The sequence below is a fragment of the Theobroma umbraticum genome, unplaced genomic scaffold, assembly GCF_002168275.2.
Source record: "Theobroma umbraticum cultivar Fairchild unplaced genomic scaffold, ASM216827v3 scaffold_20.0, whole genome shotgun sequence".
In the NCBI taxonomy this organism is placed as follows: domain Eukaryota; kingdom Viridiplantae; phylum Streptophyta; class Magnoliopsida; order Malvales; family Malvaceae; genus Theobroma; species Theobroma umbraticum.
The window spans coordinates 4,813,203-4,829,269 of NW_018397266.1; the positions used below are offsets into that span (position 1 = coordinate 4,813,203).

Here is a 16,067-nt window from a genome sequence, read left to right on the forward strand (position 1 = left end):
GTTCCAAAACCCAAATATCTCCGATCTCGCTCTTGTTCAGTGCCTTCCCACTTAACCTGTATTTGGAATGGCAAGGGATTTCAACCCTGAACCATCGATTTTGCATAATTCCAGAAATAAATATCATCCAACCTGGGGACCGGATGTGTGAAGGTAACGAAAGGGGTCTTTCAACATACGCGAAACATCACTACAAAACAAAAAAAGAAAACTTAACGATGGATTCTTAAAAGCTCAATGAAATCATTGAACAAAACTGGAGAAGAGTAGACGACAAGTTCCCCACCAAGCAAGCGATTCTTTCTCTCTTTTTTACGTACCTTTTCGATAAGCTTCCAGCTTCCTTTTCTTATCACGAGACAAAACATGAAACATGTTAATATTCAAATTTTTCTTTTTACGTTGATTTTTTAATGTAATAATTAATTGAAAATGTAAAAAAGTATTTATTAATATTTCAAAAAAATTATAAATTGATTAATAAATAATCTCGTTTGAATTTAATTTTCTCACATTAACAAGTATTTATAAGCACCAATCCTTAATTAGTTAAGCCCTTTGATTGAGCTTTTAAGTGCGATTATCAAAAAACAAAATGCTCGTCGGGACACCCTAGATTTAAAGAAGTAAAGCTGCCTGCGCAAATATGCCATGGAACAGTTAAAGCCGCTTTGCTTGCGGAATTCATGTTACTCTAATTCATTCCCATAAGTTAAGCAATAATCTTTTGCCTTTCTCTTTTTCATTTTCTTTTGCCCTCTTTTGACAAGATCCTTAGACCACAACTTAACAGAACCGTTTGATTACTTAGCAAGTGAATAATATTACATAAATAGCCTAAATCTAATCGTGCCAACAAATTTGTTAAAACTTAAGCTCTATAATCTACATTCTCTCACTTAAATTAAGCTTATTAGATTCAAAAACATAAAATAAAAAAAAAAAGGCTTGAACTTAGATTCACAACTTAAATAATGAATCACCAATTAACAAGGATATGTATGTTAATATTATATTAACTGGATCAAAATTGTAAAAATTAAGTTGTTGGTGTAAGCTCTAACAGTTACTTATCATAAAAGATCACATGGTGATGTATTTCGATTTGACAAATCAAATGGAATGAGAATATCAAATTGTGCTGTTCTAGCCGTCCCCATGGTGTAGGATAGAGATGAAGAGAGATATTTCTCAGATGTGCTCGTAGTTTTGTCCGGTTGTTCGCTATGCATCAGGGATTGTGCCGTTCAGAAATTGTCATCGTATTCAATTATGTAATTGTTTCAAGTGTTTGTGAAAAGAAATGTTAGTGTTGAAGCATGCTTAATTTCCACGCTATGTACTTTTCGTTTGGGTTGTAATGGATATGCAGCAGCAATGCAGTAAGCTTGGTAAGATTAGTACGAAGAATAGCATCAAACCAAATTCAGCTCAACAGCAGACAAACTCAACGGTAAACAGAAGCTCAGAAACAACGTTTCAGCAAACTACCAAAAAAATAAGGTAAAATATTTTCATCCTGGAAGGTTGCATTGAAATTAGAAAGAAGTTCATTAATTTTTAAAATAAATATTCTGATTTAAAAATTTAAATGACGTTAATATTAAATATGAAATGTCTAAAAATCATTTTTTTTTTAATATTTTCTTTCTCTCAAGTCAACCGACAACACTCTTACACCAACCAACCACCCATAGAGTTAATTTTTACCATACAAATGAACTAAAATAACTTAAAATAAACTAGCTCACCATGAGTTAACTAATTAAAAAAAAACGAAGAAAACTACTTAAAATTTTACTTAAACTCAAAGATTTAGCCATTTTATCACTCAAAGTATGACAACATAACTCTATATAATAGAGTTATCAGAAATGTGGTACAATCACAAACTTGTAGTGACTTACTTGAAAACCTTTGGTTGCATCTGTTATGCTAAGATACCAGATGAAAAGAAGACCAAATTGGATCTTAAGTCAGTGCTACCTAAACATCTTGGTTACAATGAACTTTTAAAAGGATCTAGATTGTATGACATTAACTCCAAGAAGTTGTTCATTAGTAAGGATGCATTTGATAAGGGGTAAAATTGGAACTGGAAAATGATATAGTTAACAATTTTAGAAATGAAAGTTCTAGTAGAGACAATTAGTTGCAGCTTGAAGATGATGAATTTACTGATGATGAAGATGAAGCTCAAGCAGTCAGAAGTATCAAAACCCTTCAAGATATCTACAACAAGTATAATGTTGCTATAACAGACCTTTCAAGCTTCACTGTTGCTAAATATGATGTAAATTGGAGGGCAACAATGGATTTTGAAATGAATATGATCAAGTAGAATGAAACCTAGATACTTGCTAATAGAGTAAAGAATCAAAGTGTTATTGGAGTCAAATGGATCTACAAAATCAAACTAAATCCATATGACGCAGTAAACAAGTATAGAGCAAGGTTAGTGATGAAAGGTTATGCTCAGACATATGGCATTGACTATTTTGAAACATTTGCACTTGTTACTATGCATGATACCATTAAGTTACTTGCAACATTAGTAGCTAGGGAAATTTGGAAAAATATAACATCTGGATGTCAAGTCTACATTCTAGAATGGTGTTCTAACAAAAGATATATATGTAGAACAACTTGAAGGATATGCAGAAAAAGGGTTAAACGGCAAAGTTTGTAAGCTCATTAAGGCTTTATATGGTCTTAAGCAAGCTCCGAGAGCTTGGTATGAGAGAATTGATGAGCATTTCAGAAGTCAAGGTTTCAATAGAAGCATTACTGAATCTACTCTTTATGTGAAATGCTTAAATAGTTCTGTAATACTCACAGTAACCTTATATGTAGATGATTTGCTGATTACTAGCCCTAATGATGGATATCTGAGTAAGTTCAAAGCATAGATGATGATTGTTTTTGAGATGACAGACTTAGGTTTGATGACACACTTCCTTTGAATGAAAGTTCAACAGTCCTTTAATAAGATTGTCTTACATCAATTAAAATATGCAAAGGATTTGTTGAAAAAGTTCAATATGAGTGGTTGTAAACCTGTTCACACTTCACTCACAACTAATCTCAAGATTAGTAATATGGATGGGGCAATTAAAGATGATGGACAATTACACAGACGCATGATAGGATCTTTATTATACTTGTCTGTAACTCGACCAGACATCATGTTTGCTACAAGTTTACTATCTAGGTTCATGTAATCACCTTCAACAATACATTTTACTACTGCAAAGAGAATTCTTAGATATGTGAAAGGCACAATCAGTTTTGGTCTAAGGTACTTGAAGCATAAAAGTGGTGAATTGTAAGGATTCAATGACAATGATTGGGTAGGATTTATGGATGACTCAGAAAGCATGGGTGGATTCTATTTTTCATTTGGTAGTGTAGTTTTCACTTGGAACTTAAAGAAGCAAGAGGTGGTAGTTCAATCACCTATTTAGGTTGAGTACATTGCTACTACTACAACAACAAACTAGGCTCAATGGCTTAGAAAAGTGCTTTCAGATTTGGGATTCCATTAAAGCAAAAGCACAATGCTTCATGTTGACAACCAATCTACAATTGCTATAGCCAAGAATCCAATACAACATGGACACACAAAGCATATTAGGGTAAAATACCATGCTTTGAGGGAAGTTGTTAAAGATTAGGAAATTGAGCTTGAGTATTGTACTATTGATGCTCAACTAGCTGATATATTCACTAACGGGTTAGCCAAAGATAGGTTTGAAATGTTGAGATCTTGGTTGGGTGTTTACCAGACCAATGATCATGGGGCTATGTTGGAAGATGATTGTAGATACCCAATTTTGGTTTTACAAAATAATTACATTCTAAGCGTTCCTTGGGGTGTTCCAAGCACTGAAGCGCCCAAGGTGTTGCAAGAATAGAAGCGCCCAAGGGCATTACAAGTGCAAAAGCGGCCATGGGCATTCCAAGTACAGAAATGCCCAGGGTGTTCCAAGTACAGAAGCACTTAGGGGCATTCCAAGTGCAGAAGCGCTCAGGGTGTTCCAAGCGGAGAAGCCCCTAGAAGCACCCTGGGCATTTCAAGTGCAGAAGCGCTCAGGGTGTTCCAAGCGGAGAAGCGCCCAAGGGTGTTCCAATTACAAAAGCGCCTAGGAGAGTTCCAAGCGTAAAAGCACTCAGAGGCGTTCCAAGCACAAAAACACCTAAGGGTGTTCCAAGCACAGAAACACCTAGGGTGTTCCAAGTATAAAAGCGCTCATGGTGTTTCAAGCGTAGAAGAGCCCAAGGGAGTTCCAAGAGCAGAATCGCCCAGGGGAGTTCCAAGCACGGAAGCACCTAGGGAGTTCTAAGCACAGAAATGCCTAGAGTGTTCCAAGTATAGAAGCGTCTAGAGGCGTTCCAAGCGCAGAAGCACCCAAAGGTGTTTCAAGTACAGAAGCACCTAAGGTTGTTTCAAGCACATAAATGCCAAGGGCTATTCCAAGTATAGAAGCGTCCAAGGACGTTCCAAGCACCTAGGGGCATTCCAAGTACAGAAGCGCCCAAGGGAGTTCCAAGTGTAGAAAGTTCCAGGGTTCCAACCGTAGAAGCACCTAAAGTTTTACAAGCATGGAACAACTATTTGTATGGGAAAGTGAAAGTAACTCAGAACAAGTGGCAAGGTTCGTGAGTTACCTTCACATGTGGGATGTTCTAGAGAGTTTGGCTTGGTGGCTCAGATATGGAGATAGTTAAGAGGACTTCCTCTTAACCTTTCCCTGAAGTACATATGCTTTACCTCTTTTTCTTTCTTTACTCTTTAAAAATACACGTGACGCACAATCAAAGGCCACTATTCCATTTACCAAAAACTTACATCCACTAACCAACTACATGTCATTCTTCTAATACCCTACAAAACGTTCTTCAACTGCCTTTACATGACAAACACGTTCTCCATGATTAAACATGCTTTCCCAACTACTCCTAAGAAAATGCTAGTATTCAATATAAATAGGAGGTTGAGACGTAAGGAGAGGGGGATTTGGAGACTTAGCAAAAAGATTGCCCTGAAAGCTCTCTCTACATTCCTACAAATATTCTTTTCCTTTAGCTTTTCCCAATTGCCGTAATCCGTCGCTTTCTCCACTTTTCTTGTCCTTCACCACCAGCCACCCAAAGCACTTACGTTTCAAGGACTGCTCCAGTCTTCCTATCTGCTGCCTCTAGCACATCCCAATTCACTCATTACAACACATCCTCTCTCCCTAATCAAAAGGACCCTCTACATTTTTGTACAATGATCATGAATATGTATGGAAGTAGAATAAAAAACTCAAGTTAGAACCAACGGTCATTTGAAGCAGAAGAACAATTGGCAATAAGCCAAAACAAAGACGTTTTACATTTGCCAATTTATTCTTAGCAATACGCAAGGTGTAAGGTCTTTTTGTTAGGTTCATAGGTCTTGGTTAGTTAAACGTCAAGCTTTCTTGCCGTTTTATTGTTTCTCTTGTTAATTGAGTTAGTTAAACAACAACTTGTATGTCATTTCTTTATGTTTGAGACTTAAATTTTTTATTTCCTTGTTGTTTTGGTGCATTTCTATTTAAAGCACAATCGACATATGTTGATTTTCTTTATTGTTCGTTGGTGGGCACTGAAAACAATATCTTGTTTTCTATGCACAGCTCACAAAGTATTGATTTTATTTTCTCGAGGCTACATCTTAGTCTTCAATCAACTTTTCAGTTTTAATTGATGTATGTAAGCTGAATATGAAATGAATTTTGTTGCGATTTCACATATATCAAGCACTTGTTCTCTCGTTTTTTTTTTCTTCTCTTCTTCTTCATTGGTTTTTACTTTGTTCATCCAGTGTTCTTCATTTACTAGAAAACTTATACCATGAAAAGTGCATAAACTCTAGTTGATTATGTTAGGTAGTTGAATAGGGATGTAAATGTCCCAATGATTATACGACGGTAAGGGTATTCTTTTTTCCTTACCTATGATTTTAATCCCATTGGCTTTTTTCATAAGGTTTTTAATAAAACTCTTCTATTATGTATAGGGACTTAGGATGAGTGGATATTGATGTATACATTATGATCTAAACAAAAAAAAAACATTTTAAATCAAATCAATTCAAAGTTTTTCCAATGCGCCAGCCAGTTTTATTTTGAATTGTGCAGTTTCAATTGTCAACTTAATTTGCAAAGCACGATTGATTTCTATATATATATAAGATTAAAATATGTTTTAAATATAAATTTTAACAAATGCTCTTAAAATACACTCGTTTGCAGGATGTAAAAGTTGATAAAAAATAATTAAATTTATACCTTGAATATTCCCAAGCAAGGCCATTGATTATATGGTCAAATACATAATGACAGATATCTTGATCTTGAATGACCAGCACTTCTACCTATATATTCTAACATATCACCAGAAAATTTTGTTGTGAAAAACAATAAATATATAGTAGAAGAAACAGAATCGCACTCCAAAGGATGGACCGACCTTATTTTGGGTTCCCCACCGATACATAATATGCCCAACAATCAGAACAAACAGCTAAATCCATTTTCTATTCATTGTTCACACACCATCTCGTATTTCTGAATTTAATTATTATCGGCTAGATTTGACGTCAATGCCAAGCATTGTGAGACCAAAGATTTCAAATTTGCGTTATTAGGGATAAAAGGAGATGGCCTGGTGGATTCTGCAAAAGCGTAATCACAGTTGTCGTAGCCATGTAGTGCTGCGGTGATGCTGGCTTTGAGGTTTCCGGTGTCTATGCCTGCAGTGCCTTTGACGAGACCCATGGCCTTGTTCAGGCTTTCCAATGACGATGCATAGGCTTTATCGCAGGCCTGAACCATCTGGCTGTTCCCAAGGACGGGAACCTTGTTCTTGACGCGCTGTGTGCTACTGATCAGCTCGTTTAGAATCATTTCTATAGTATCTTTGGGATTGGCTGCTCCATCTACTTCAGCATTTAGGAGTTCACGCCGAGCCGTGGCTTGACCGGCTAGGAAGATTAAGGCAACTGCAAGAAATGCCAATGAGAAAGAGATTTGCTGCTTGTTAGCCATGTTTTTGAACTTGATTTATGGGATGCCTTTCTGCAACTGTAATAGGGGGCTGATTGGGATTTATATAGGAAAGGTCATGAACCTTCGTTCGAATCAAAAGGAGCAAAGGGCAGAGGTGATGGAGCTCTCAGGGGCTGTCCTATTTTTGGTGCATCTTTGTGGTCTGTTGTTTCGTAATTTTCTAAAATTGAGACTGGATCAAATGTTTGACTCACAACTAATAAAAGTACCGCTTTAAATAACCGTAGGGCCTCCCATTGTTGTAGTGGATGACCTTCGGGTATCGACACAATGTTTCTTCTGCCCCCCTCCTTTCTTTCACAATTCTTACTCTGATTAGATTTTGGTCAAAAATAGTCCTCATAAGTAGGGATGATCATGATCTAAGTTTTTGAATTTTGCTCATCAGAGATTTGTCAGTTGTCATTATATAAGAAATAAATATCACGAGAAGCTCTTGGAAACATGCTTGGAATTCCTTCAGGTATTGAGTGAAACTGCAGCATCATCGTTTCAGTTTCACCATCATCTCAGTTGTGCGTAATTTACCCCTCTGGACAGAGCAGATTTAATTAAGAAAAAACTACTACAGCTACTGCCGCTACTGCTAGAAAGCCAAGTCAAACACGGGCAAATATTGAGGAGAAATAAATAGTAAGTTCAAGGCATTAACAATGAAAAAAATTGATTGCAGTAACTAAATGACATTAGAGTTGACGAAATAATTCTATTATTGGCCAACATCCCTCAGCAAGATTATTATGGTCTTAATATCCTATATAATAATGAAGGATCCAGCTGCACTTGCGTGTACTCTTCTTATAAATGAAAAAACAAAGCAGAATCTTGCCAAGTCAAAGAATCCAAGTCCCTCGGTTCTTGGACAATGCTTTGCAAACTCCCAAGTCATGCTTCATTGAACCTGTTCCTTCAACATCTCTATCACTTTGGCATGAAATCTGTCTGAGTTCACACCACCAGCCAATAAGAATCAATTTCGAACACACTAGATGCCGTTAATACTCTAACGTTTGTTTGAAGGGGACAGGTCCAAAAATAAGTTCCCACGAGACATCCGTTGCAAGTTGTAAGACTTAAAAGCTCTATATAGTTTCAGCTCTGAGAGACCGTTTACTTCTCAACCTTTCTCCAGCAAAAGAAGACGAAAAGAATGCGCTAGCTTAATGGAAAGAAAGCTTTAATCTTTCAAAATTCGCATTCAGATTCTTCTATTCTTTCACCCTTCATAAATATGGAGGTGCAGGGCACTGTACCGGAAACTCACCCTCCGAAATTCACTCTCCAAGTGGACACAGAACACAAGGCAACAGAGTTTAGGCTATTTTCAATGGCAGCACCTCACATGAGAGCATTTCAGCTCGCATGGGTTTCCTTCTTCTCTTGTTTTGTATCCACTTTTGCTGCTCCTCCACTCCTTCCTATTATACGCGACAACCTCAACCTCACATCAACTGACATTGGAAATGCAGGGATTGCTGCTGTCTCTGGTGCGATCTTTGCCAGACTTGCCATGGGGACCGCTTGTGACCTGTTCGGTCCCCGTTTTGCATCTGCCTCATTAATCCTCCTAACCACACCCGCAGTCTACTTCACTTCCATTGCTTCTTCACCTGTTTCTTTCCTGCTTGTTCGCTTCTTTACAGGCTTCTCCATTGCTACTTTTGTGTCAACTCAATTCTGGATGAGCTCCATGTTCTCTGCTCCTGTTGTTGGTACTGCTAATGGTGTTGCGGGTGGCTGGGGCAACCTCGGAGGTGGTGCAACACAGCTGATCATGCCTCTATTGTTTGGCCTTATCCGTCACACTGGAGCAGATAACTTTACAGCTTGGAGAATTGCATTTTTCATACCTGCCTTGTTTCAAACGTTATCAGCATTTGCAGTTCTGATTTTTGGCCAAGACTTGCCAGACGGGAACTTTAGGGGGCTTCAGAAGTCGGGGGACAAACCAAAAGATAAATTCTCACTTGTTTTCTATCATGGCATCATAAATTACAGAGGATGGATTCTAGCATTGACTTATGGATATTGTTTTGGGGTTGAACTGGCAGTGGATAACATAATTGCCGAGTACTTCTATGACAGATTCAATCTTAAACTCCACACTGCAGGAATGATTGCAGCAAGTTTTGGATTAGCAAACGTGATTTCTCGACCTGGAGGAGGGATAATATCTGATGTAGTGGCAAAGAGGTTTGGGATGAGAGGTAGGCTATGGACTTTGTGGGTGGTGCAAACCTTAGGAGGCGTGTTCTGTATCATTCTTGGGCAGGTGGGATCTTTAAGCGCATCCATTGCTGTGATGATTGCTTTCTCTTTGTTTGTTCAAGCTGCATGTGGACTCACATTTGGAGTGGTACCCTTCATCTCTCGAAGGTAAGGTTTCCATAATTCTTAGCTATATTTTTCCAGTTTTCTGCTTTGATCATATGATTTTATCAAACAAAAATATCTCATAATCAAAAATTCATAAAGAATACTTATTTCCAATAGTTTTGGCTGTTTTGAGAATGCACCAAAAGAAGATATCCTCTGGAGATTTGATAATTGTTTGAAGCACACATTAGCTCATCTCTTGAATTAGCATGAGTCTTAAATAATATTTGTGACAGGTAGAGTGGAAAAATCGGACGATGTTTAAAGATTTTTTAGTATGATTTCACAATCTCTGTCCCTTTTTGATGGATAATTTATTGACTTAAATGAACAAATGGAATAATTCAACCCATTATAGCATTAAGTCTTCAGTTGGTTGGTTATTTATTTTGCTGTTATTGTTATCAGCGGGAGCAAACCAACAAAAATAAGCCTTACATTATCAACTAATCAATTCAAAGACGCAAAGCTAGACAAAGTGGGGTGAAATGATATCTTTTCCTATCTGCGGTCCATTAGGGGAATCGAAATTCTTCAACCAATCACAAACCAGTTCTGTCTTAGCAAGATCAAAACTGTCAACATAGCAAGATCATTTGCATTAGCAGAAGTAGTTTAGAGATTCAGGTCCAACATGACCAAATAGTCTTGTTTAGCTACGGAGGATGCTGTGTAATAGAAATTGAAATTACTCCTTTTTTTCTCATTTAACCTTATCTTTGTGCATATTATTTTACGTACTTTTCCCTCAAAAATTTTATTCTCCAGGTCATTAGGGGTAATATCAGGCATGGCAGGCGGTGGAGGAAATGTGGGTGCCGTTTTAACTCAATTAATTTTCTTCAAAGGATCCAAATATTCAAAAGAAACGGGGATTACTCTTATGGGCGTCATGATCATATGCTGCACCCTTCCTATATGCTTGATATACTTCCCCCAGTGGGGTGGAATGTTTTGTGGTCCATCAGCCAAGCAGACGGAAGAGGACTACTACATGTCTGAATGGAGTTCAACAGAGAAGGAGAAAGGATTACATCATGCAAGCTTGAAATTTGCTGATAATAGTAGAAATGAAAAGGGCAGAAGAGTAAAGGCTGCAGCCTTACCTACAGATGAATCATCACCTACACAAGTTTAAACAGTCTACAACTCTCAGAAAATGAAGCCAAGTAACGCCAACTTATTGCCTTGACCCTTAACTCTCAGAAACTAAAGGAAGAGGTTGGTTTTTAATGTAGCGAGCCTAGTTGTGGCTAGGGAGTCCTAGTGCACAAACTAAGGCACCAAGTTCAGTTAAACTTATGAGAGAAATGTAACAGTGATAGATTCAATATCATCAAATGGGAGAATGAAAATATATTGGATTTGATGTTGCAGTTTTGGGTTATTAAATTATGGTTAGGGATCAACATATGATAGTAAAATGTTGGTAATTGACAAAAGCCAAAAAATTTTGCTGTGGAAGTCAATCAGTAGAACTTGCTTTCCTACTAAATTATTACAGAGTATTTTTCTGTTTTGGCATCTTCTCGGGTGCTGTGGCATTCAATGCATCCAACATTTCCTACAATAAGCTAGCTAGGATGTTTGCCGTAAAAGTCGTCAATAGCAGTTTTCCATGTGTGAGCGCATTGCACTGCACATGGTAAAACTATATTCCAAAGAAGTCAAAGAAGAATTATCTTAGGATATGGACTACACACACAAAAAGGTTGTATGCATATGGTCTGCACAAACAAACGTTCACAGGATAACCAGCATGAAAGGGATTCAATAACAGCTAAGAAGAGTAGCAGCTTAGTAAAGTAGTCTAAAGTATTTAGAATTTTTTCTTATTTAAATTTTTCATAATTTTTTTACTTGCATAACAAGTAAATCTAGTTTTTAAGACATTTATTTTTATATTATTTACTTTATTTGCACTCCAAAAAAAATTAAGATTAAAATACTTTTTTATTTAATTTACTTGCATTATAAGCAGGTTTAGAATGGATTATCTTTATAAACAATCGCTTTTAAGTTTCATTGTAAAATTGAACGAGACTTTCCTTAGTTTTATTATTTGAATAGGGCTTCCTTGATTCCATTCTCCATGAACAAGGTTTTCTTTGATTTCATTCTTTTGAGATATTTTATTTTTCATGATATAAAAACAGGTTCCTAACCTAGTCTTTTTTCTTTCAGCCATGAGGTTGATTTGGTTGAGGTAAAGTGTATTCCTTTTCCTATGATTTGTTCTCCATTGGCAGCTACGGTGTTGTATGTGATTTATTTTCCATCAACAGTTTCAGTACCATATGTAATTTATTCTTCGTCAATAGCTTTGACACCATACATGATTTGTTTTTCTTTGACAATTTTGACATCGTATGTGATTTGTTTTCCGTCGATTGCTTTGGCGTCATACGTGATTTAAGAAAATTATGGCTTGATTTAGATAAGTGATATTCTCAGGGAATTGCACTTCAAGTATATGAATTGAAGCGATTCATTGCATTACTACAAGAGATGCATCCAAGGGTTAAAAGTGTTCTCAAAATAGCCAATGAAAAGCTATCTTAAACAAACTTATGAAGCCAGTGGGGACACCAAAGAACACTGTGGTGAAGAGAGACCATGAGGCAATGAGGTGGTTGCCTAAATCAAGTTGTAATGGTCCACTTCTACTGCTGTTACCGACGCACAAGTCATGTATACAAGCCCACACAACTCGACAAGCCTTTTAAATATATTAATCTCACTAAATAAATTCTTTCCTTCATCGTAAACTAACAATGCTATATAACTAGAATTGCAAATTTAATTCTTAAACACTCATAAAAATTCTTAATAAGAGATTTAAAATATATGTACAACACATCTTAAAATGTAAACCTTCAAACATTACACTATTTAAATTTAATCAAACAGTAAGTCTCAACCTCAAAAATAGTTTTATGAATACATCACTTTATTTAAAAATAGTAGACAACTTGATATCTAGACAACAGAGTGACACAAGGGAAGTGCTATGAGATGGCAATTACCTATGTAGGTGCCCTCACCACGACTGCTCCCAATTAATTCACTTATCAGCCATTGTCAACTAGTTGGGGTGAGCCTTCCATACTTATTGAGAGGGTAAGGAAGGGAAACAAACTTAAGGAGGATAATTTATAAATCAGAATATGGCAAAGAACCTTTACCCAAATGATAACATTTGCCTGGCAAATTGAAAGGTTCCAAATATAAAAAAAATATATTTCAAGCCATACTTATTTTAAAATATGCTCTATAGTAAAACTGCTCCTAAATAACATGTATATGCGCATACCAAGTAAATAAATAGAATTTATAATAACCATAGCATGCTAAAATCATTTCAAACTTAATATTTTACTTGAATTATCTCAAAACTCATCGAAAGCATATATCATAAGGTGGTTTCAAAACATTGTGCATATAAGACATTAAATCAAGTCACTAGCACATGTAAATGTAAAACCATGCCATGTAAAACAAATTCAAATCACAATGCCATGGTTCTTAGCTTTCAGAATAGAATAATAGAAGATAACAATGAACAACTCTTGGGTAGGTTTAATATAGCCCTTGGACTTACTTTCTTATGTCAATAACATCGTCACCTACTCGAGAGAACTACCTACATCACCAAATATAATTGGGGCTTCAAGTCCCATTTTATCTACTCGTGGAAACTCTCTACGCCTTCAAATATAAATTGAGACTTTAGGTCCCCTTTTACCTACTAGTGGGACTCCCCACGTCACCAAATATCCAGTCAGGCTTTTAAGTCACCATTTATATTCAAACTTCAATTAACAAGTAACCATTACTTGGTGCACAAAGACCACATAAACCTAGTGTGGTAACAAGCCCTATACCCCAATGCTCATTAATGTAAACTCATACTCATTTCATCCAAGTGTAAAACACACTTATGGAGCAGTAGGTAAAATACTTTATAATTCAATATAGTATGCACAAACTGATTTAAAAGCCATGATGCATATCCTAAAACCATCATGTATATTCACAATTTCAAATGGGTGAAAGTTGAATTTTTTTTTTAAATCACTCAATGGCCATTCTCGGCCTAAACAACAAACAATCATTTGCAAGGTAGATTTTGAAGCAAAGTCTTAGTCAGCGGCTTGTTTCCCACTTTTAAATCAATATAAATAGTCTAGTATGTACATTCTTATTTTTTTTTTTCAAGGCAATTGATAAAACAATGGCACAATCACAAAAAAACCTAATTGTTTTCTATCGACTCATACTTTCCACAATATATTTAAGTATCTAAGAAGATATATACGTATTATAATTCGTATGGAAGTATTGTTCAGGATAGTTCTCCCACTCATCTCAATTGGTGGGATTTCTCACCAATATACCAAATACATCTTGAATGACCAATGTTGTATCTAATTCAAGGGCCAAGTATCTTAATTCAAAACTGGAAATAAGTCTTTCACCTAAACATTTTCCAGCAGCTTGTATCTATGCTCATGCAAGTCCTATCAACAATATTTCACAAACATTTATAAATGTCAATATCGTTGCATTTTACACATGCTTCCCACGAAGGGATTCTTGGCTTCGGTTTCATATTTCACTTACCATTCTTACTCTCAAGAATTAATTATTCCAACCAAATCTTTAGTGCTAGGCCTTGGATTCAATTTTTCAACAAGCTTTCAGCTCTCAATTGAACCTGTATTATAGCATTTCTAATATTTCAGATCAACTTCCAGCACCCCATGTCATCATTCAATCATCACTTTGCATGTCAATTTATATAGCATATATTCACACCCAATTATTTACTCTTGGAGGCCAATCAATTTCAATAATACCACTTATTTCAACCTCAAATCAACATTCCAACCACTATACCTGTCAATTTTTACCTAACAGTTCAAATATTCAATTAAAAATTCAGAATTTTCAAAACCATCTATCATGCTCCATTCATTAATGATAAAATCTAAGATTCAATTTCTGTATCATAGCTTAAGGTTCCCCACCTCAAGAAATAAAAGTAAATTGGTATCCAATCCAAATTCCCAACTTACTACATATGAATGGGCTGCAAACATGAATAAAATTTTAAACTCTTTAAATTGATTCCAAACAGCTCAACCAAATCAGCTTTTATTTGAATTCACTTACCATTTTTCGAGCAAAACTAGTACACATTTCCAATCAAACCCTAATCATTATTTCTTTTCTCTCTTGTTTTTTTCAGTTGAGCCATTTTCACTTTTCTACAATTCACTTTTCAACACAGCTCTCTTTCTGCTTTATTTTATTCTTGCCCGAGCCCACTCTTCCCTATTTTCTATTTTCAACTTCAACCTTCACCATTGGTATGAGAGACTTGAAACTTTGAATACTTGTAGTGTTCTAGTTTCTAGATTTCAAGGTAGGTTTGGTTTTGACAAGAGAAGAGAGAATAAAATTAATGGCCTTTCAATCTAGTTTCCCCATCCTTGCTGTTAATATCTACGTAATAAGATAAGATTTGCATGCAATAGACAACCAATAGATAAGGATTTCTTGCATTTGTTACCAATAAGACTTGACATTATTAACTAAGAAAAGGCAAAAAATTACATGCATATTCTGCCAAAGTAATGTGGTCTTAGTAATAGTGTTCTAGTTTCTAGATTTCAAGGTAGGTTCGGTTTTGGCAAGAGAAGAGAGAATACAATTAATAGCGTTTCAATCTAGTTTCCCCATCCTTCTCGTTAATGTCTATGTAATAAGATAAGATTTTCAAGCAATAGACAGCCAATAGATAAGGATTTATTGCATTTGCTACCAACAAGACTTGGCATTATTAACTAAGGAAAGAAAAAAAAAACCTGCATGCATATTCTGCCAAAGTAATGTGGTCTTAGGAATAAAAAGAAAAATAAATAAAACATGTTGGATTAATTACTCATTAGTCCTCTAATTTTCCTTACATTTTTTTCACTTTAGCCCTCCAATCTTTATTTTCTTTGCCATTTAGTCCTAAAATATTTTATCATTAACAATTTAATCCTCCAATGATTTTTTATCTTTAATTTGATATTCAAACTTTTATTATTATTATTATTATTAGTATTATTTAATTCTTATCAATTCAATCATTCACTTACTTACCTTAGTCCACCATTAATAAAAGTTTAATCCTCCATTGTTTCATTACTTTCCTTTTATTTTTCCATTTCATCCTCCTTCCATTCCACTTTTATTCTTTTACCTATCTTAAGCCTTTCTGCATCATTTTTTACTTAGCACATAATTTAAATCTTTAATATTCTTAACTTGGAACCTATATTCACTCTTGAGCCTAGTGAGCAACTTCAATCATTCTAACATACCAAGGTTAGGATGTTACACAAGCGGGGAAGAATGTCATGGTGGTTTGCGATCTCGTGACCAGTCCAGCTTGACAAAAGGTTCAGACCAACAATACACACTTGTGATGCACATGCTATAGGGGCACATATAATCTTTGGAGCAACATCATCAGGGGACTTATCAACAACTAGCATCAAACCATCATCAACTGAAGGTTTCTAGACACTCCACACACTTGCG

The 16,067-nt window shown here is 35.7% G+C and overlaps 1 protein-coding gene across 2 annotated transcripts; it reads left to right on the top strand.

Moving 5' to 3' along the window:
- The first annotated feature begins 8,194 nt into the window (after nucleotides 1–8,194).
- On the top strand, nucleotides 8,195–10,902 carry LOC110423100 (high affinity nitrate transporter 2.5-like). 2 transcript variants are annotated; one of them, XM_089784647.1, is made up of 2 exons: nucleotides 8,195–9,473; nucleotides 9,882–10,235. In XM_089784647.1, the coding sequence occupies exons 1-2, from the start codon at nucleotides 8,329–8,331 to the stop codon at nucleotides 9,958–9,960; spliced, it is 1,224 nt and encodes a 407-aa protein (XP_089640773.1). In that variant the 5' UTR covers nucleotides 8,195–8,328; the 3' UTR covers nucleotides 9,961–10,235. The 2 variants fall into 2 exon arrangements, with proteins under 2 accessions (XP_089640773.1, XP_021292904.1); XM_021437229.2 differs by lacking the exon at nucleotides 9,882–10,235 and adding an exon at nucleotides 10,242–10,902 and having other exon boundaries at nucleotides 8,197–9,473.
- The last annotated feature ends 5,165 nt before the right edge of the window (nucleotides 10,903–16,067 follow it).

Coding starts and splice junctions, on each gene's coding strand:
- LOC110423100 (XM_021437229.2), top strand. CDS start 8,329: ATGGAGGTGCAGGGCACTGTACCGGAAACTCACCCTCCGAAATTCACT. Junction 9,474..10,241: donor GTACCCTTCATCTCTCGAAG/GTAAGGTTTCCA, acceptor TTTATTCTCCAG/GTCATTAGGGGTAATATCAG.